The 23,892-nt window shown below is 40.5% G+C and overlaps 1 protein-coding gene across 1 annotated transcript in view; it reads right to left on the minus strand.

Moving 5' to 3' along the window:
• The window catches only part of b3glcta (beta 3-glucosyltransferase a), a 234,110-nt gene that overhangs the window by 196,902 nt on the left and 13,316 nt on the right, over positions 1 to 23,892 (minus strand). Inside the window, exons 2-3 of the mRNA XM_041198585.1 lie at positions 22,372 to 22,427; positions 20,777 to 20,816 (exon numbers count right to left, since the gene is read on the minus strand). Of these exons, the coding sequence (XP_041054519.1) occupies positions 20,777 to 20,816; positions 22,372 to 22,427 (96 nt within the window). The remainder of the gene's footprint in view (positions 1 to 20,776; positions 20,817 to 22,371; positions 22,428 to 23,892) is intronic.

Consider the following 23,892-nt stretch of genomic DNA (forward strand, 5'->3'; position numbering starts at 1 on the left):
TTTTACACAAGTTACCGTCGAGGATATACTATCTGAAAGGATGACGGAAGTAGTTTCATTAATAATGTTCAAATGGGAATTGGATAAATACTTGGAAGGGAAATATTTGTAGCACTATGAGGGAAAAGGAGAGAAATGTGAATGCTTTGATAGCTCTTTCAATGAACAGACAGAAACAATGGGACAAATGGTCTCCTATGCTGTATCATTCTATGACTCTAAGTAATCATTGCTTTATAAAATGTACACATGGGAAATATGTATTCTTCTCTATTCTTCTCACCTACTTATCAGAAACACTGGAGATGGGTATCATATCTGAACAATCTGCAAATTCCACTCAAAGTACTGGGAATGAATGTCAATGGAGTGCTTAATTAGTCATCATTTTACTCCTGAGTGTTGGCTTCCCTGTTTTATCTCTCTAAATGTCAACTGTTTAGGTGAGCCCAGAAAATCTCAGGACACCAGTAAGAATTTTATCTATCATACTGTTTTTTTAAAACAGCAATTACTTTTAGCAGTTTCATTGACATAAAGAAACATTGTTTTGTTTTAAACTGTTTCAGTCCCTAAAAACATTATGCATATTTCTTTGGAACTTAAACAACCCTGAATAATTTGCGAATAACTAAATAGTAAAAATATAAAAAGTTAATATGCTTTAGAATCTAGAACATAAGAAAACTTGGCATTGATAGCAAATCATTCAACAACTTACAGCTGCAGTATAAATATAGGAGGTTAGGAACTGCTAGAGAAAAAGGATCACTTCCCATAGATTTCACATTCTAGTCTCATATGATAATGGCATTGATTGCTATAGTCAATAGTGTACAACAGATCCAGAAATGACGAGAAAAATCCAACTGATGAGATAAACAAACTACGCTAACCACAAAGATAAATCCCATTCTACCTGTTTACAGAAATTATTTTAGCCTTTGAATTGTATGCACTGCAGGTTCATAATGACCATTTATATTGTTAGCCACCATCGATCACACTCCACTAAAACGATTTACAGCTCACACTGTTTGTTATTAATTTTAAAGCTGAAGTGAATTGGATTTCTAAATAAGACAAACACAAGTTTTTTTTCCACTTTCTGAACAATGAGAAAGGGTTGTGTTTTAGTATATATCCATGTAATGTAATTTTTAAAATCCAAGTAAAATCTATAATCCAGCTTATAACAGGCTCTGTGGATTTGTTCAGCAGAGATATGGAAATAGCCTATAGAGGACAATGAAATCTGAAATAAGCATACAAAGATGGGCAGGAAAGCAAGTGGTGAGGAGGATATGAAGAGGCTGCAAAGACATATGGATAGATTAAGTGAGTGGGTAAAAATTTGGCAGATGGAGCATAATGTGGAGAATGTGAGGTTGTCCACTTTGGCAGGTTGGAAAAGCAAAATATTTAAATGGAGAGAGACTGCAAAATGCTGTGGAACAGAGGGATCTGGGTGTCCTTATATATGAATCGCAAAAGGTTTGCACAAAGGTACAGCAAGTAATTAGGAACGCAAATGGAATGTTGGCCTTTATTGCAAGGGGGATGAGTATTAAAGTCATCTTGCTATAACTGTTCAGAACATTAATGAGAAAGCACCTGGAGTAGTGTGTCCAGTTTTGGTCCCCTTACTTAAGGACAGATGAACTTGCTTTGGATGCAGATAAAGGAAGGTTCATTAGACTGATTTCTGGGATGAAGGGGTTGTCTTATAAGGAAAAGTTGAGTAGGCTGGGCCTATGGTCATTGGATTTTATAAGAATGAGAGGTGATCTTATTGAAATATATAAAAATACTTAGGGGGCTTGAAAGGGTAGATGATGAGAGGATGTTTCCTCTCAAGGACGAATCTCAAGGAGAACCAGGAAGCACAGCTTAAAAGTAAGGAGTCTCCCATTTATGACAGAGATGAGGAGGAATTTCTTCTCTCAGAAGGTCATTAGACTTTGGAACTCTCTTCCCCAGAGTGCAGTGGAGGGTGGATCATTGAATATATATTGGAGGCTGAGTTGGACAGAATTTTGACCAGCAAGGGAGTCAAGGGTTATTCGGGGTAGGCTGGAAAGTGAACTTAAGGCCATAGTCAGGTCATCCCTAATCTTATTGAATGGCAGAGCAGGCTCGAGGAGCCGAATATCCCACTCCTGCTCCTATTTCTTATGATCTTTATGATCAGGGAAAAATGTATTTTGCATTACTAGGGACAGGGTGAAACTGTAAATGCCAGCTGCCTTACTCCTCTGAAACTGACGACAACTTCTAGGCTGGGATTTCATGCAAAGGCAGTGCCCCACCCCACCCCACTCCTCCCCACCTATCCCAGACTGGCCAGAAATTTGGGCTGCTGGAGCCAATGAGACTGCCACCAGTGAGTTGGGGGAGTGGGGATCTTCACTTGCGAGGGCAAAGGAGGCATCTTCCCGCAGTGGCAGTCTGTGCCGCGGAGAGGACCATCCATGGGCTACAGGGTGCCCAATCAGGAAAGCCAACCCAACTCCAGCCCGTAGGGAGGCCACCAGGTTTTATTGCATGACCTCCCTCAGTGGTAAAGTGCACCCCACCCCCACCACCGCCAGCAGCAGTGGGAACAGGGCCTTAGGGCTATCCACCGCTTTTCCCATCACTGAAAAAAAAAACAGAGATGGAAAGGTGATGGGAATGGCAGCCCCTGATTTAATATACACCCTCCAGCACACCCACACCACCTCTCCACCCACCGTCTCCAAGCCTAGGGAGGGCACGGGAGGTACATAAAGTTCCAACCCTGAAATTGTGCAGTTAAATATGGAAATTCAGAAGCTGTCAGTGATTCTATGCCTCTTCATAGTATGCACTGTTGAAGTCGCTGCAGACTGCAATCAATTGAAAATTACTGAGCTGACAAGACCCTGTCCTTTTATGCTATTAGTATCACAAAGAACCCTGGAAAAGTTACACCTTGTTGAATAAGACATAAGAGGTTGTTTTCTCTCCCAAACCGACCTAACCCAGATGTAAAAACAAAAAAAAATGCTGGAAATACTCAGCAAGTCAGGCAGCATCAGTGGAGAGAGAAGCAGAGTTAACGTTTCAAGTTGATAGCCTTTCGTCAGAGCTCATAAAAGTTACAAACGTTATAGATTATAGGCAGGTGAAAGGTGGGGTTATAGAAATAGAACAAAAGGGAAGACTGGAGAAATTAAATGATAAAGATATGGTGGTGCAGAGGCAAGGAGAGTGATAATGGAACAAGTAAAGAAAGAAAAATAGGTTTCGAGGAGGTGTGAATGACAAGATGAAGAACAGCTGTCATCCGAAAGTAAAGACAAGACAATAAATGAGAGTAAAATTGAAATCTGCAAAGAAAAAGGAAATATAATGGGGGCAAAGACTACAGCTTGAAACTGTTCAACTCAGTGTTGAGTCCAAAAAGCATGTAAAGTACTGAATGAAAGGATGATGCACAGTTCCAATGAAAGTGGAAACGGAGATGAAAATAGGTGGTCTTACTGATGGCACTGACAGGAATCAAATGTGATACCAAGCTTGCAACCAATCTGGTTCAGCCTCAAACAGTTGCCAGGTGTAGTAGAACGGTCTGGTACATAAAGGGTTAATGTGGGACTGAGTGCAGTGCTGCCCATACAGTGATGTAAGAAGACACCTGACCCAGAGTCAAGGTCAATCTGGAGATAGGCACAGTTGTGTTAAGACCTAGAATGAGGTCAGTTCCATACCTATACCTTCTACTATATATACACATACATATTAAGTATTGTTAACATACTTGCTGTTAACATACTCCAGACTGGAAGCCTACTTCATGGTGTCCGAAGCAGGATTCTTCATGGTAGCGGCCTCAGGATTAAAATCCCCATCCTCACAACAATGCTGAGAAACTATGAAAAAGGACACCTTCAATGGATTCTGCACTGACCCTAATTCCCAACTGAAGCTACAGGTGCTGAGAAAATTCATCAGAAAGAAAAAGCTCCAGACACAAGAACTGCAACAATTGTTTATTCCTATCTGACGCAAAAGTAAAATAGGAAAGGTGGCCAAAATATGGCTTACAAATTAGAGATAGTATTAGATGCAAGGAAGAGGCATACAAATTGGCCAGAAAAAACAACAGACCTGAGGATTGGGAGCACTTTGGAATTCGGCAAAGGAGGACCAAAGGATTGATTAAGAAGGAGAAAATACGAGAGTAAACTTGCGGGGAATATAAAAACTGACTGTAAAAGTTTCTATAGGTATGTGAAGAGAAAAAGATTGGTGAAGGCAAATGTAGGTCCCTTACAGTCAGAAACAGGGGAATTTATAACGGGGAACATTTGCCATTGCCTATCCACCATCATCCCTTTAAGTAACATTACCCAATCCATCATAGCCAACTCGGGCCTCATACCATCGTAGCTTCCTTTATTAAGATTCAGGACCCTAGTCTCAGACTCAACTACGTCATTCTCCATCTTGATGAAGAATTCTATCATATTACGGTCACTCATCCCCAAGGGGGATAACTAGATTGCCAATTATTCCTTTCTCATTACACAATACCCAGTCTAGGATGGCCTGTGCTCTAGTTAGTTCCTCAACATATTGGTGCAGAAAACCAGCCCGCATACACTCCAGAAATTCTCTGCTATGGTATTGTTACTAATTTGATTTGCCCAATCTATATGCAGATTAAAGTCACCCATAATTACAGATGTGCCTTTATTGCATGCATCTCTAATTTCCTGTTTAATGCCATTCCCAACATCACCACTAGTTTGAGGATCTTTATACAACTTCCACTAACGCTTTTTTGCCCCTTAGTGTTTCTCAGCTCTACCCATACAGATTCCACACCTGCCCAGCTAAGCGACCCTGCCAGTGCTCCAGTGTGAAGTGCCCTCACAGGAAAGATCAGTGTCCTGCGAGCACTGCCTAATGCTTCCATTGCATCCAACAGGGACACTGGTAAACTGTGCAAATCAAAACCTCAGCACCACACAGATATCCCAAAAGGTAATCCATGAGGTTGAGACCGAAGACCTAGAAGATGTACAGCCATGCTTCTTGGGTGACATCAGAGAATGCGGTTCTTCATTTCGCAATGCTGATAATCTGGTAAACGATCATCTATCCAAATTTAAACTAGTTTCAGGTGCCAGCATTACTGTCCTGTCAGACAAGGAACCATGGCTCCAAGGATTCAAATGACAGACACTCCACTGTATAGACAAGGGGGAGTCTGACTCCCAGTTATCGGCATGATTCTTGAACCACTGAGGTTTGGTGACAAACAGACATTTGAGCTGATGTATGTCGTCCACAATCAGCCTTTGTCTCTTCTGAGCAGAGATGCCTGCGTAGTCCTCGATCTTATCCAGCCAGCAGAAGATGTCAAGACTACCATAGTCATCAGTCAGCCTGAACAGCCAGTCCTAAGTCTTCAAACAATAAGGAATATTCAGACTCTGATTTCATCTGTGATCTTTCTTTTCTTTTTGCAGAGCAGGTTAGCCGATAAATATTCCAGGTCCTGGAAAGTCCCCAGTAGTCAGACTAACCTACCACACACGAGATTACCATAGCACCTCTGGTGGCAGTGGAACCAGGGAGCATCAAAGTCTGAGCAGCCTTTACCTCCAATTATGATGACAGTACAGTTGGTCGACACACTAACCACTGTGTGAACACAGCAGCTTCCAGTCAGCTTGCCAAAGCCACAAGGGATGGTGGAACCTGGTAGCAGTTACATAAGAACTAAGAACAGGAGCAGACCAGCCAATCTTCTATCCATGCTAATATGTTACCCCCTGCACCTTTATTTTCCATAATAACCTTTATGTGGCACCTTATCAAATGCCTTCTGGAAATTCAAGTACAGTAAGTCTACAGGCTCCCCTTTATCCACTTGCATGTTACTCCTTCAAAAAAAACTCCAATAAATTCATTTACTTTATTATGAATGCTACGCGCATTCAGATAGACAGCTTCAGTTTTGTCTTTTTGTTACCTTTGTAACATCAAGTCTTGACTATTGATGTATTCTTAGGCTTTTTCTCTCTATCCTTTCCTGCCATTCTCTGACCCTCATTTGTCATATTACTAATTTGCTCTCCTATCTTGACTGTACACCTTGAATTGCTATCTCTACCCAAGCTTGATCCCTCAGTCCTCTTGGTTAAAGCCCTCTCTACTTCCCTCGTTATGCGATTTGTGAGGACACTCGTCCCAGCATTGTTCAGGTGTAAACCATCCAAATGGTACAGACCCCACTTTCCCCAGTACTGATACAAGTGCCCTACAAACCAGAACCCTCTTCTCCCAGACCAGTCTCTGAGCCACACATTCATCTCTCTAATCTTATTTGCCCAAGAGCAATTTGCACATGGCTCAGGTAATAACCCAGCCATGATCTTATTGCACCATCAACAACAAAAAATAAACGTGAACATGCTACTCAATCTTCTTCTTGTCACAGGAACACTCTTCCTCAGCCTCAGTGAGCTTCCAGATGGCCTAAACAGAGGAGGAAAATATCGCCAAGTAGACAAATACCACTTTTGTCCACCCTGCAAGAAATGGTCAAGAGTAACAACAGTCCAACACCACCAAACCAGCCAGACCAACCAGGTGTGGTTTAACCTCAAGCAATGGAAGAAATGGGTGAGACCATACACAAACACCAGTCAAACCTCCAAGCCAGCAACAAGAACAAGCAACACTGGAGCACAGCACTCCCGACAGAACAGCGAACGAGATGCGAAGGGTTATAAGGCCTCCAGACCACCTGAAAATCTAACTTCAGGCACTTGGAGGGGGGAGATAGGGTAGTGAGAATGTTGTTAATGTTAAAACGGTAATAGCAATAATGCTGGAAAAGCATTAAGGTTGTAACAATAAGGTTAAAGCACAAAACTTATAGCTCCCTAAGACTTGGAAGTAAACTAAAACAACTCTATATCCTTGGGATAAAGACTTGGGGGGAGGTGTAACAAAAGGGTCTGGTATGTAAAGGATTAATGTGGGACTGAGTACAGTACTGCCCACACAGTGACGGAAGAAGATATCTGACCAGAGTCAGGGTCAATCTGGAGATGGACACAGTTGATTTAAGACCTAGAATGGAGTCAGCTCCATACCTATACCTTCCACTGTAAATATATACATAGTTATGAGTTGATCATCAAGACTTGCTGTTAACATAATCCATACTGACAGCCTACTTCATGGTGTCCAAAGCAGGATTCTTCACCAAAGAGGGATGAATTTGGTGGTAAGGGAGCAGAGTTTGTGGCAGGGACCAAAGGCAATGGCTTCAGTGTTCCTATTATTTAGTTGAAGGAAATTGTCCGACATCCAATACTGGATGAGTGGAAATCAGTCTGACAATTTAGAGAGAGCAGGAGTTGAGAGAGGTGGATTTAGGGAAAGCATCTTCAGCGTACATGTAAAAACTGATGTGTTTTCGAATGATGTCACCAAGGGGCAGCATGTAAGTGAGAAACATGAGTGGACCACCAGCCACACGACGGTGATGAGGCATTGGAGGATCAACTACGTCAAAGGTTGCAAACAGTTCGAGTAGGGCAAGGAGAAATAGGCTTTCTCAGTCACATAGGATACCATATGTGACTTTGATAAAAGCTGTTTTACAACTGTGCTAAGTGTGGAAACCTGATTGGAGGGATTCAAACATGGAACTCTGAGAAAGATAGGCAGTCATTTGGCAGGCAATAACATTTGCAAGGAGTTTGAGAGGAAAGGGATTATCCAGGGTTATTGAGTTTTGCAGCTTTAATATTCAAAACATTTAATGAACTGGAGGAGCCAGAATATTGGGCAAAAAAAATCATAGGGTGGAATTTAATGCTTGCAACAGTGGACCCGCCCACCTTCTGGAGAGCCTGCGGCAACTCTGCCACAGACATTCCTCACCCCCGACTCGATTTAGTTCCAAACTTACCTGGTTGCAAAAAGATCCTGATCGTGTTCAGGCCTCCTTCCCGCCTCTGAGAGCTGCCAGCCAATCAGAGGCCAGCAGATCACCAGTACCATCAATGCCACCAGGTGGCCACCAGATGGCCACTGCCTGTACTGCAAAAAGGCCCAGGCTGTAGAATCACTGCTGGAACCTGGAGTGAAGGTGAGTGAGGCCAGCTCGCTGTAGCCAGATGTGGAGTCCCAGGCAAGGGTGTGTGTGGTTGATGGGTGGGTGGGGTGGAAAATTGGATTAATTTTAAGGGCAGGCGTGGCTCTTCATACATGGACAGTTCACTCCATTGGGCATGGGCTGCCTAAGAAAGAGTGACCCCACCGCCCCTCCCTCCAGGGCACAATACATCACAACAAAGGTTATGCTCCAAAAACAAAAGTACTTAATTGGCTGTGAAGTGCCTTGGGATGTTCTGTAGTCATGAAAAGCAAGTTCTTTCTTCCAAATTACAAGGCAAACTATTATGCAGCAGTCTTTACCTTATTTAGTGGTTAGGTAAAGTACAGGTACAGTGTCTCAAACCCGGCTATCTGAAAACCAGACATTTTTTTAAGCTATCATGCATACATTTTAATTATTATTAGATGAGTAAAATAACTTTAAAATAACTCCTCTATATTAGAGAGACCAAACGTAAACTGGGCGACCGCTTTGCAGAACACCTGCGGTCTGTCCGCAAGAATGACCCAAACCTCCCTGTCGCTTGCCATTTTAACACTCCACCCTGTTCTCTTGCCCACATGTCTGTCCTTGGCTTGCTGCATTGTTCCAGTGAAGCCCAACGCAAACTGGAGGAACAACACCTCATCTTCCGACTAGGCACTTTACAGCCTTCCGGACTGAATATTGAATTCAACAACTTTAGGTCTTGAGCTCCCTCCCCCATCCCCACCCCCTTTCTGTTTCCCCCTTCCTTTTTTTTCCAATAAATTATATAGATTTTTCTTTTCCCACCTATTTCCATTATTTTTAAATATTTTAAAATCTTTTATGCTCTCCCCACCCCCACTAGAGCTATACCTTGAGTGCCCTACCATCCATTCTTAATTAGCACATTCATTTAGATAATATCACCAACTTTAACACCTATGTGTTCTTTTGTTCAATTGTTGTTGACATCTTTTGATGATCTCCTTCTATCACTGCTTGTTTGTCCCTACAACCACACCAACCCCCTCCACTTCTCTCTCTCTCTCCACCCCCCCACACACCTTAAACCAGCTTATATTTCTTGTACTCGAACTCAAGTTCTGTCTTCTCCGCCGATGCTGCCAGACCTGCTGAGTTTTTCCAGGTAATTCTGTTTTTGTTTTGGATTTCCAGCATCCGCAGTTTTTTTGTTTTTATATTAAAATAACTTAATGCTTGTTTGGCTGCATTGGCGCGGTGGCATGCCGACTAGTTATCGGCTTCGCGCACCAATCTTCCGGTGCTCTGATAGAGCTTTGAACCAACCCAGCCCAAACTGCTCACCTGAACCACCCTACCTGAAAACCAGCAAAACCCAAAATCCAGTATGAACTGCCAAGAGTGCAGGTTTTGAGATGCTGTACCTGTATTTACTTTCCACATAGAAAACTTACTTCTGAGAAAAAACAAAAGATATATAACTACTGTATAGAAGACAGGCTTATTAATGGAGATTAAATAAGCACTTAACACTCTTAATATAAAAATTATAAACAGAAAACACTCGGAATACATGGCTGAAAACTGAGAGAGTTCTGATGAAGTGTTTACTGCTGAAATGTTATCCTCTTTTTCAGGCAATGCTGTACCTTTCTACGATTGTTTTAGCTTTCCAATGGATCTTTGAACACTGCTTTCTATACATTGTTACGGAGCAAAGGATCTAAGGCTGCCATCACTGCCCATGTTTTCTCAAAGTTTCTTATTTTAAATTTCATTTTAAAACCAGCAGTAAATGTGCATCACAAACTAGGAATTGTAAAAATAACACGCATGGAACATAATATGACACTGCAGTGACTTGGTGTGGGAGGGCTGGAACAGCATGTGAAAATAACAATTTTACATCTTTTCTTTCCAATTTGATTCCACAAGTAACTGTAATTTAAGAAATTAAATATTTATGTCTGAAATTAAATTTAAAGACAGAAACAAAAGTTAGAATTATATCCAAATACGAAATTAGAATCTTCTTCAATGCCAGGATGACCATTTAGTTTGTGCTATTAAAATGATTAGTACAGACAATTAAAATGAAAACAAATAGAAAATAAAATAGCTTAAATGCTGGAAAAATTCAGCAGGTCTGGCAGCATCTGTGGAAAGAGAAACTGAGTCCAATATGGCTCTTCTTCAGACAATTAAAAACTTGATTTAATTGCACACAATTAACAGATTATAAATTTGCTTTCTTCACAGATTCGTTAGTCATCAATTTCCAACATTTATAAAAGAAACTGGGGCACTGATCATCTGCAAAGTCAAAGTGCTGGATAAATACTTGAAAAATTTGCTTGTTGGATTTTATAATTTGTGCAAATATCAAATTTGACAGAAAATTAAAATAAAAAAGTCTAATTTTAAATTCTGTTAAATTGATCTCATTCCTCATGTGCTCAATTAAATTTCATAACCACTGTACTATTCTTAATCACACCTACACAAACAATTTTAGAAATAACTTCTACACTGATCAATATTTTTGAGTAATTATGTGCATAAGTCTAATCCCCCACTGTTAGAATCACACTTGCGTAGCTCTCCTTGGTTTTATTGAGAAGATTAATTAAATTGTGGATGAAAAATTAATTGTTTTATTTGATAGAAGAATTTAACTGTTCACAGTGGATATAAATGATGATTGCAGATACAAATCTCTCTTCCATTCAATTTAGCACTATTTTAAAAGACTTTCCAATCATGCTGGGTTCTTGTGTGGGAGAATGAATATATCAATTTAGTCCACAGTGTTCGCTGCTCACATTGCAGTCTCCTCTACACTGGGGAGACCAAACGCAGATTGAGCGACCACTGTCTTCTGCTTGCTGCAAAGTTCCAGTGAAGCTCAACGAAAGCTCAAGGAACAGCGCCTCATCTTTCAATTAGGCACTTTACAGCCTTCTGGACTTAACATCGAGTTCAACAATTTCAGACCATAATCTCTGCCCTCATTTTGTTTCCTTTTTCTTTGTAGGTTTTGGTTTTAGTCTCATTTTTCCCTTGTTTTTGCTTTTGGATTGCAGCTGTTCACCATTCTGCCATTCACACCTCCTCCAGACACATCAGGTGTCTTTTTTTGTACCATTACTACTCACTTTGGCCCTGCACCACTAACTTTTGTCATTTAGTTTCTCCTGTCTTCCGTTCTATTACAAACCTTCCCTTTTATTCCTTTTCCACCCTCCCCCATTTCACTTGCTTAAAAGCTTTCATATTTCTAACTAATCCCAGTTTGATGAGAAGTCATCGACCTAAATCATTAACTCTGTCCCTCTCTCCACAGATGCTGTCTGACCTGCTGAGTACTTCCAACATTTGTTGTTTTTCTTCATTAGAATAGGATTCAGTCGTGCTTGCTGAAGTTGTCAGAGTCAGTTGCAAATTCTTTAAACTCCTACCAAATCCTCTTTTTCTTTACTGACAATGAACATATGGCAAAAGCAATCTGCAATATTATTCGTTCTCAAAATCCAATGTTCTACCAATGAAATGCACAGCATTCAGCAAACTAATAAAAGAATTGAGTCCTGGTTTCGTAAGCATCTAGTCTTTCCCTAACCAAAATCTTCCGACAGTGACCCGTGAAAAAGCTTACAACGTAAGCAACCATTGGATTAAGCTCAGAGACGCTGTCCTTTGGAAGACAAACAAATTCCACATGCATTAGGTTAGGAATTTCAGGATGCATGAGAACTAATATGCTTTTATCCTCAACTTGAAATTTTCAGCCCAAAGATCATAAAAGTCAACAAGGTCACTGATTAAAATGATAAATGATCAAGTGTTCAACAAGATTGAAACATTTCAGTCATTCCCTTTTACTGAAGACCATGCGAGGAAGTTTCTCAAATCTGTCCATATTGGAAGCCAGAAGAGGCATGTGTTCCTTGGAATGTTTCCCACCAATGCACTTGCTGTCACAAAAGGTGCATATCCACCCAGCTGCAGCATTTAGAAAAGTTCCACTCCGTACAGGTTGAACACATCCTAAGGGAAGCACTTTGGAAGTAATCCAGACAAAATTGAGAAAATCCATTCGTTCGTCATTTCCGGGGTCACTTCAACAGCTTCTGCAGCCACATTCTTATGGATTGTAAGCATGATTGAATTTTCATCTCTTGGTCCATTCACAGTTGACTTTTGGGAGAATTTTCAATAAAAGTTGTTCTGAAATTTCACAAATATTTTTAGCATACATTGCCTTGAAAATCATGAGGGGTCTTGGCAAAGTAGAGAGGGAGAAACGGTTGTTGCTCGTAAACGGATGGAGAACCAGTGGACATAGTTTTAAAGTGTTTTGCAGAAGAAGCAAATGCGAAGTGAGAAAAAACTTCTTAACACAGCGAGTAGTTAAGGGTTTGGAATGCACTGCCTGGAAGTGTAGTGGAGGCAGTTAAAATGCTCAAAGAGTCGGTGCAGACACAATGGGTTGAATGGCCTCCTTCTACACTGTAACAATTCTGTGATTCTGTGAATCATTCAATAGGTCCTGCTCCAATGTTTACAAGTTTACAAGTGTACACACATTTCATGTCGCTTCTGAAATTTCTGTTTAGGATGTGTTTGAAGACAAAATCTTTTTCTTGTTGGCTGATGGCTGTCTGAATAACATCATAGTTGCTAATTCAGTTTGTGACTTTGACATTTTGCCTACAGCAGTGACAACTCATTACTTATGGGTATGGAGAGAAGAGTGGGCAAATTGGTATCACCACATTAGAAGTGCCAGCATGTCGTAAAGGACCCTGATTCACACCAGGAGAGAGCTGATCAATCTCTCCTCCTCAAACATTTAAAAGAATGCTCTGAACAGGGAAACAAACACATGAAGACAGCAGCACAATTACTTCCCATAAAGGCAAAGACTACAACTACACTAATACACAAATCACACCAAAATCAACAAATTTCTGTCACCCACTATAGCTTCCTGCACAGCTCAAGAGGTGTAAGCTACAAAACAGAAAAGAGAGGAAAAGAATTCTCCCATTCCCCTCTGGCTTTTTGGACAAAAGCTAAATCATACCAAAAATCATCAAAAGCTGTCAAACACTTAGAGCAGTAAAACCCAGGCTCAGTAGGTGATTTTTAAAATTATTTTATGGGAAATAGGGCTTGCAAAGTCACCATGTATTGCCCATTCTAATCATTGAGAAGTTGATGGTGAGCCACCTGCTTGAACTGCTGTAGTCTATGTGGTGTTGGTACACTCACAGTGCTGTTAAATAGAGAGTTCCAGAATTTTGATACAACTTCCATGATATATTTCCAAGTCAGGATGATGTGCAACTCGAAGGGGAACTTGGAGGTGGTGATCTTCCCATGCACTTTTTTTATTCGTTCATGGGATGTGGGCACAGGCAAGGCCATCATTTGTTGCCCATCCCTAATTGCCCTTGAACTGAGTGACTTAGTAGACCATTTCAGAGGGCAGTTAAGAGTCAACCAGATTGTTGTGGTTCTGGAGTCACATGTAGGCCAAACCCTACAGGACATTACTGAACCAGGTGCTTTTTTTAAAAAAACAGCAATTGATGATAGTTTCATGGTCAACATTGTTGAGATTAGTTTTCCAGATTAATTAATTGAATTTAAATTCCACGAGCTGCCATGGTGGGATTTGAACCCATTTCCCTAGGACATTAGCCTGGGCCTCTGGATTACTAGTCCAGTGACATTACCACTGCACACCATCACCCAACTTGATGGCTTTGTTCTTTTAGGTGGCAGAGATCGCTGATTTGGAAAAAGGTGTAAAAGAGGCCTTGTAAAACCTACACTGTGTAGTCACTGTGCACTGATGATGGAGAGGGTGAATATTTAAGGTGGTAGACGGGGTGCCAATCAAGTGGGTTGCTTTGCCCTGATGGTGTCAAGCTTCTGGAGTGTTGTTGGAGCTGCACTCATCCAGGCAAGTGGAGAGTATTCCATCACATTCCTGACTTGTGCCTTGTAGATGGTGGACAGGCTTTGGGGAGTCAGTTGTGAGTTACTTACTACAGACTGCCCAACCTGTGACCTTGTAGCCATAGAATTTATATGACTCGTTCAGTTAAGATTCAGCTTAATGGTGAACCCCAGGATCTTGATGTTGGAGGATTCAGTGATTGTGATCCCATTGAATGTCAAGGGGTGGTAGCTAGATTCTCTTTTGTTGGAGGTGATCATTGGCTGGTGCTTGTGAAGCACGAATGCTACTTGCCACCGCCACCTTCTCAAGAACAATTAGAGATTGGCAACAAATGCTGGCCTTGCCAGCAGTGCCCACATCCTATGAAAGCATTAAAAAAACCAAGCCTAAATGCTGTCCAGATCTTGTACAGACTTCCATCGCTTTGCTGATAAGTGAGAGTAAACTGACAGGCCAATAATTGACCAGATTGTCCTGCTTTAATTGGACAGGAAATAGTAGGCAACTTTCCACATTGTCAGGTTGATGCCAATGTGTCGCTCTACAGGAAGAGGCTAGTTCTGAAGCCTGTGATGTTGTCAGGGTCCTTAGCCCTGGCCTACAGGATTCAATGGCGGGCAAAGTTTTACAACTTACCTGGGCCTCTTCAATTCCCCCTACTATGTTACTGCTACCAGGCTGCAGACAGTAAAGGACTTACCATGTTGAAATAAAAATTACATTGGAGCATCGATAAACATCAGCAGGCCACGAACTTTGAAACTTAAGTACGGCCCCACCGTCTGCTTTTAGCGGGAAACTCGTCTAGGGCCTGATTCGCACCATAAATTTTACGGTGGTCAAGAACATGGAAGCATGGAGGTAGCACTTACATATTGGAGATTTTAATACCTCTCCCATGGTCATGGTGATGTCCAAGTGTCCGAAGAATTCAAATGGCTCTTCAACACAGCACATCTCAGGAGGTTCCAGATGACTCGTTACTTGAGGGTTTTCTATTTAGAAAGTCTAACTGCCTTTTTATTCAAATAGAATAATCTGTTTAAAGCTAGAAGTAAGTAGACCAGAGACAATCTGTTTTGGATAATAAACCTCTCAGATTGAAAAACGGGATGTCAGCCAAACACTAACTGAAGTAATCCTGGAGAATTGCGCATCAAACTTTCTTTATAAGCCTGTTGACAGTGAGACTATAAAATTGCACTTCTCAACATCGTATATGGTAGATTTCAGCTGACTGCTAAATTCCTTTGTCATTATGGGGTGAAATTTTCCTATGGTGGGCGGGCTGTTTGGGAGCGGATGTGGATGGGCACGGAGTCAATTAAGGCCCACCCAGTGTAACATGCGGCCAGAAGCGCTCAGCGCTACCTACGCGGGCGGGGGAAGGAGGGAGAGTCGGGGCCTGCGCTCTTTCGTACATGTGTGTGAAAGAGCGCAACAATCTCCCTGAAGCACAGAACTGCCTCAGGAAGATTAAGTAGATAATTAAACTTTTTAAAAAATAAAGTAAAAAATTATTTAAACGTATTCCCCATGTGACAATGTCACATGAGCTGGGACATGTTTGTGAAGTTGACAAAATTTATTTAATTATTTTATTAAGCCTTCAGGAAGCCTCATCCCGCCTGTGGATGATGTTTCCTGGAAAACGCGAAGGCCGCTTGGGCTCTTCGCCTGCTGCCAACCTTAAGGCTGGACGGGCAGTGTTGTTAATAAGTTAATTTTTTAAATGGCCTTAATAGGCCGTTGATAGTCCGGTGGGCGTGCAGCCACCTCTGGCATGTGCCCGCTGAACGAAATATCAAAATGACGTACGATGACGTCGGAACACACGCCCAACGTCATCTCGCGTCATTTTGCGCTTCGGTGTGTCGGGCCCGTTCCCGCACGCCAACGGCAATATTCTGCCCTATGACTTTGAGTTTTATATGTCAACCATCAAAATAATTCTAGATAAGAAAAAACAACATTTGTTGCAGAGAATTTCAAATGTATTTATTTATCCACAAGTCCTGTTCAACCTACAAAGCAGCATGTAAAGGAAGAAAGAGCTTGCAGATATACAGCATTTTAATTTTCTCAGGACTGTCAGAAATGCTTTACAGCAATGGATTGCAGTCAGTGTAGGCAGCAGGGTCAATTTGTGCACTGCAGGGTCCCACTATCAGCAAATGTGTGAAGGATCAGATAGTTTGTTTTGGGTTGGTGCTGGTTAATAGAGAAATACTGGTCAGAACATCAGAGGACTCACTTGGTCTTCTTAAAATATTGCCAGCGAATGTTTCACATCCACCTGAACGAACAGATAGGACCCCAGACTACTGTCTCATCTGAAAAAAGCACCTCCAAAATAAAGCACTGCCTCAGTACTGTACTGAAATATCTTTCCACATTCAGGGCTGGCTTTTCAGAGTCAGGACAACTCCCGGACCTTTAAAAAACGACAGATGGGACCAGAATGCAGAAGTCCCGCCCCCATTTCTGGCAGATCCCAGTTTTGAATCTGCATGAATCACACAGGAGGGAAACCAAAACTCAGCTGGGCCATTTGAACTTAGTGCTGAGTTCAAACAGACCCCTTTTTTGGCAGTCGATGGGCCTTAACCCACTGTGTGGGAGTTATGAATTTATGGTGTAGATGTAAACACTCTAGAAGGGTGGATAAAGTCTGTTTAACTGTCATAATCTGAAGATTTTTAAAAGCTCGCTCTATATACTGTAAAAAAAAACTGGCTGCAGCTGTCAGTGATTGCTTAAATGAAAACCTCTGCTGGACCGCTTTGATTGGCAGGGCAGCTGGTGTAGCATCTGTTCACAGTTTCAAAAGAGCTCTTTGTTGAATGCTTGGCAAAAGCTACAAATATCTCATAAAAGGGGTTCTGAGCTCACAGTTTGACTGACAGCGTAAAAGACTATTAAAGGATCAGGGGTATGAACAGGTTCGTTTGTTTTTAAGAGATTAACTACTTTCTGAGATTTAAAAGCTTTGATGCTTTCATGAATGGGTATTTTTTCACTATCAAATCTGTACAGTGAGAGCTGTGTTAGAGTTTTACAAGTTTATTTTATTTCAGCTCCACGCGGCTCCTGAGGGGTCAGCCCATAGTGGATACTGGGTGATTAGCTATGAAGTTGGCAAAGGGGTATGAGATGGCATGGGGTGGGTGAGGGGCACGAGTTGGAATTTAGTTGGCATAGAAAGTAAGAGGGATCAGAGGTGTTGATTTTGGTGATATTATCTAAACAAATGTGCTAATTAAGAATGGATGGTAGGGCACTCAACCCCAACTGAGCCATGCTGACATAGTCATTCTGTATTTTACAACTACCTGAAAAAGTATTTAAATTCTTGCATAGTCGAATAATAAAGTAAAATTAATTGGCAAAAAACTAGTAGAGAAAGCTTTTAAAACAAAAAATAAAGTAAATAGAATGTGGGGATACATAGCCAAAACAATGGAGAACAACTCCACAGAGATTATGCAGATGTTTTATAACAAACTTACCAAACCACAATTGGGAGTATGGTGTATAATCTTTGCTACCATCCTTCAAATGGGTCAGATGTGCACTAAGATGGTTAAAAAGAAAAGTAACAAGAACAATTTTGGCATTCACGACCACTACCATCTGGAAGGATAAGGGCAGCAAACACATGGCCAGAATTCTCTGTTCGTTGGGCGGGCATGTGCCCAGCCCAAACGTGCGTAAAATGAGGCGTAACATTTCGGTCGGCGGGTGAGCGCTGGAGTTGGCAGCCTGCCTGCCAACAAAATTAACAGGCCTATTAAGGCCATTAAAAATCTAATTGAATTAAAGTTTTTGCCTGCCAGTCCAACCTTATAGTTGGCGGGCAAGTGAAAAGGCCAAGTGGCCTTTGCATTTTTTGTGAAACCTCATCTACAGACGGGATAAGGTTTCAATCGGTCGTTAAAAAAAATTAAAAACTTTCAAGCTAATTTCTAAAATGTCCCTGCTCATGTGATAGAGATGTAAAAAATTAAACAACTCTGTCACATGAGGGGATAGGCTTTTTAATGTTTTAAAATTCTTTATTTTTAGTTTTTTATATCTTCAGCTCCCTGGGCAGCTCTGTGCCTCAGGGAGCTTTCCCTGCGCACATGCGCAAACTTGCACGTTCACCCTCCTCCCCCCACCCACCCACAGGCAGCGCAGACCACTGCAACACACGTTTCAAGCTGGGCGGGCCTTAATTGGCCCACCAGCATGAAATCGCGGTCGCAGTCTGATCACAGGCTGCGGTTGGTTCCCCAATCGCTCCTGCTCATCCCCGCCGAGCCCACCCAACGAGGGCAAAATCCTGGCCATTGGAACACCACGACTTGAAGTTCCCTTCCAAGCCACTCACCATCCTGACTTGGGAATATATTGCCGTTCCTTCACTGTCGCTGGGTCAAGGTCCTGGAACTCCCTCCCTAACAGCACTGTGGGTGTACCTACACTACATGGACTGTAACGCTTCAAGAAGGCAACTCACCACCACCTTCTCAAGGACAATTAGGATGGGCAATAAATGCTGGCTTAGCCAGCAAAGCCCACATCCCATGAATGACTTTTAAAAAATTAAGGGGATGAGTTAGCTAGGAGGAGAAAATGCCAGAGGAGCAGCAATACAGGCTCGATGTGATACTCTCATAAGGGCAGAATCTTCACGTTTCACCCCAAGAGCATTCACATGTCCTGTCTTTTTAGCTACCCATTACATAATCCCTCCCACTACATATTACTCCTTCCCTTTTATTTTTGCTTTCCTGAAGCACCATGTTCATTTTTCACCGCCTCTATTTCCAGTTGACCTTCCCCGAGGACCGTCCTGCATAACTGCAGCAAGCACACCAACTGCCTTTACACCCTCATACACTACCATCCGAACCTTCAAATATCCATTCTATGTAAGACAGCAATTTACATGTACTTCCTTTGGTCTGGCAAACTGTATTCGCTGTTCATGCAGTGATCCCTCTAAAATAGGGAAACAGTATACAGATAAGACGACTCCTCCATTGTATACGCAAATATACACGAGTTCCCTATGGTGTGCCGCTACATTTTCCTCCCAATCCCACCCTGACTTCTTCATCTTTGGTTTCTTATATTGTTTCAAAGATGTTCACTGCAAGCATCAGGAACAGTATCTCATATTTCTCCTCAGTATTCTGCCCTTAGCTATATCCTCCATTTTCTTCACAGAGGGAATGCTGACTTTATATAGATCTGTCGGTGTCCAGGTTTGCAGAGCGGGAGGACAGTTTGACATTACAGCCATTGGCCTTTTGAAAGAACATAGTGCCAGTGATGGGATCGCCTTTCAGGATGGCAGAGTCAATGTGCTTTACTAGCATATTCTGTTTCCACTTTGAACCTGCATTTGCAGTTTGTTTCTCCAACCTCCAAGTTTTATCATCATCATATAACTACTTGCAAATTCTTTTGTTCTTTTACCATCTTTCCACACTCCCATTGATGATTTTTTGTATCATCTAATATCATTAGGGGAGGCGATGGCATAGTGGTATTGTCATTGACACTCGTAGTCCAGAGACCCAGGGTAATGCTCTGGGGACCTGGGTTTGAATCCCACCACAGCAGATGGTGAAATTCAAATTCAATAAAAATCTAGAATTAAAAGTCTAATGATGACCATGAAATCATTACTGATTGTCATAAAAATCTATCTGGTTCACTAATGTCCTTTAGGGGAAGAAATATGCAGTCCTTATCTTATGCACTGATTGACTCTTAAATACCCTCTGAATAAGGACAATGAGGGATTGACAATAAATGCTGGCCTACATCCCATGAACAAATAAAGGCAAAGAAAAAATATTTAGTAGTTGGCAGTTCCTTGAACCCATCAATGCCCTCTCCATGCCTGGGATATGTTACTTTGCCTCCCCTTCTTTTCCCAATACTGAGAAATGGCACATTGTCTTTCAAGTGAGGCCCTCTCAGTTGAATGTAAAAGGTCCCACTGCACCATTTGAAGAGGACTGGGTGTGTTCTCAGCATTCTGGACAACATTTATATCTCAACCAACATCACTAAAATAGACTATCTGGTCATTTATCTAATTGCTAGTTGCAGGACTTTGCTGTGTACAAATTGCCTGCTGCAATACACCACTTTACAATAGTGACTACACTTCAAAAAGTACATTGTTTCTTCAATTTATGATGTTGCATAAAGTGTGTAAAGTCAACAAATTATAGTGACTATATCCAATGTCATCCAACAACAAGTATATAAGATAGAAACTTCTGTAATGACCATCATATTGAGCCATAATCCCTGGTCTCAGTGTGGGTAGCAGTAGCACAATAAACCTCACCGTCACCAGGATAGTGAGGGAAACAGACAAGGTTCTAACTGCTGCTGATCTATCTAGCAAAACTTTCTGAGAGTGTGGTTTTTGATAAAGAACACAATCAGCCTCAGTTACAATTCCACCACAGTTGGTCATTTTTGCAAGGTAGCCAGCATCCGTGGAACCACAGGCCAAATGAATGCCTTCTGAATAGGAGGCGAGAAAACTAGATGGTGGAAGTAAAAACAATTTTTTTTCCTATTTCACACCAAAGATTCAGGAAGCTGAAATTAAATTTCATGAAATACTGCTGCTGAGAAAGTTGAAGTCCCCATTAGGGAATCATCGTTCGATAACTTACCTACAGATGTTTTCTGTGGTTCATTGCCGTTCGATGAAATCTGCAGAGATAGATTTTATGTACAAAAACTGAAAGCAAATACAAGTGCACACATATTATACAGGTATTCTAAACAGCATATTATTTCCCAATTAAATTAGTTGCATGGAGTAAATAGGTCAATAATATTAAAGATGAAAGGAATTGTTAATTTTCCCCAAAATTACTTCTCTGCTTTATACCATGCAAAAAATTATACAGCATTCCCAGCAAGGACTTCAGCTGCAAAGCCTTCAAGTAAGCATCCTGTACACCACTATTGACATCCAACTTTTCACATCATTTTTACAACTTATCTGAACGAGACTGACAATATCAATGTCGAATTTGAAGGCAGTTTTGTTCCTTGAAATGCTAATATGCAATATATGTCATTTATGATCTCCAACAATTGTTAAGAGACACTAGATTACCTTCCTATTTGTCTGGGTTAGATTCAAATATGAGACAGAACTGGATAGAATACAAAACAGAATTAAAACATTCTTAGATCTACACTGCATTTAAAACAAATAAAGCACCATTAAATATTTGGCCTACGTTATTTTTGCAAGAATGGACAGTTTTTACAATATCTGTCATTCATTACAGAATTTTAATTAGAATAAATAAATTGAAAGATTACCAAAAATACCAAGTGTGGCACAGTACACCTAATGAATGGCAGAATGTAAAAAAGGTGACTTCCAAAAATAACATTTTTTTCTATTCAACTTGACTGTAAATAGCTATTAAAGTAAAACAAAAATGGTCTTAGCAAATGTCAAAAATGCTCATTCATAGCTTTGATTGTACTAAAGACAGAATTAACAAATCAAGGACAAATCAAACCACGTCAGCAATCAAGATTCTTGTTTTTCAAAGGATGTAAGCCTCCAGAACTAGATGTTCTGTTAGAATCAGCCAACCCACTGTCATAGATTATTGATCCTTTCTGCCCCAGAGGAAAATGGCTAAAATTCAGCATTCACCATATGACATTTAGCAGAAGGGGTATTGTACTCATAAAATAATCGTGCTGAACATCAACCAATTTGGTACAAAATAGTTTAATAAGAAAAAAAAATTGACAAATAATCTTTCAAGAGAGAATTTTGAGGCATGTACATTAATATTGTACAAATAATGTTATACAAATGTAGGCATCTCTACACGAATTTGCTTCTACAACTATTTAGTACAGAATTCTCCATGGAGAAATTTCATGAAGGGTCTTTCCCCCCTCCAACATCAAAACAAGAATAGGGAGTATATCGTTCAAATTGCTCCAGAAAATAGAACTCTGAAATTCTAGTTAACAGTATTAGAAATGGTTGAAATTTCAGTGCTTTGAGAGAAAAGAAAGTTGCAGTACCATTCTTTTCCAGTGCAGAAGATGAAAGTTTAAAATTTAGATTGAAAATTATACCAACATAAGTACGCAAGCCAAACTTTCACAATTATTTAATTTCTAAGTGTAAATTTATTTTCCATTATCAATATAGTCATGCTTTAGTTATATTGATTCTTCATTACTATTGCATATCTAGAAATCTGGCCATGAACTAAGGTTATACCTGTGATGATGTGTCATGTTCCTTTGCAGCTCCTGAAACAATGTTGAAACCCAATACTAGAGCAACAAAAACAGAGTTATTAGGGTAGAAAATGCATTTTGCTGTGTTTACAAAATAAAAACAGTGAATTATTAGATTTACTAGAAAAATGGTACCAGATAGCAGTACACTGCCCATCAAACCAAAATCATTAACTGATTCTTTAATGCACTAGATTAAAAGTAAGACAAAATTCATTAAAAACAAAACAGCAATGAAGATTCAATCTGTATAGCCAAGTGATTTTTTTTGGATCGAAATCCACAAAGTCTTTATAGTTCATATATTCTTTATTTTATTTCAGTGCAAAAGCCATCTAACCAGGATGTTGCAGCTCAATTTGGTTATGTTTTCAAAATAGTCTACATGCACTAGTTAGACTAGACTGCTGTGAAATCAACCAACTGTACAATATATGTCCATAGTGTCCTTGCCCATTCATTAAATCTTGGAAAAAAAAGGCACAGAACCTGGGATCTCTTCACAACCTGCTGTGCAGATGAGCCAAATTTTCACCAAACTCAGTAACAATAACAATTCTCTCCTCTACAGTTCTAGGTGACTTCATCCCAGGACATCGTAGTACTGTTTTGGTTCAGCAGCTTATATATGTCTTGCTTGCAAAGAAAGAGCTAATTCTTGAATAGGCCACTATAAAAATATAATTATTAAGTTGCAGCAATCCATATATGTGCTAATGTTAGTTCTTAAACATTAAAAATAATGTATTAGGACAATCATTCTAACATATACATAAACTCAAATTACACAAACCGCAAACTGCTACTGTACAAGATCTTCAAAACTAGTCAGCCCAATACACAAAGAGTCCAAAATTCCTTCAGGCGTATCTTTTAAAAATTCCACATATTCCGAATAAGACTGTTCTCAAAAAATCTTGAAACTGTGTTAAAGGTACATGTTAGCTATGTTCTTCTCTTAAAGAAAGAAAAATATTTTTCAGAACAGTTTGAATTGTAGTTTTAAAACATCCCTGAATTCCTGCCTATTCAGTTCTGGCACTTAATATTCTAGCTTCAACTTTTAGATAACCTGTCCTCAACCTAATAACTGATTAATCCACAATTAGATTTGGCCTGAAAATTTGTTCATTACACAGACAATATTATGGAGGTGGAAGTAGGTGGTCTGTCTCAACCTATCTGCTATCAAAATTCTCATCCAGACTCACCTATTCCAATAAAACCAAATACTGTGGATGCTGGAATTCTGAAATAAAAGCATAAAAATGCTGGAAATACTCAGCAGGTCTGGCAGCATCTGTAGAGAGAGGAACAAAATTACCATTTTGAGTCGAAAACGACTCTTCTTCAGAAATCCAGTTCTCCAGTTCTGAAGAGGCATATTCAGCTCAAAACCTTAGCTTTGTTTCTCTCCCCACAGATGCTGCCAGACCTGCTGAGTATTTCCAACGCTTTCTGCTTTTATTTCGACTATACCAATGCTCTCTTGGTAGGCCTC

The sequence above is a fragment of the Carcharodon carcharias genome, chromosome 11, assembly GCF_017639515.1.
Source record: "Carcharodon carcharias isolate sCarCar2 chromosome 11, sCarCar2.pri, whole genome shotgun sequence".
Lineage (NCBI taxonomy): Eukaryota > Metazoa > Chordata > Chondrichthyes > Lamniformes > Lamnidae > Carcharodon > Carcharodon carcharias.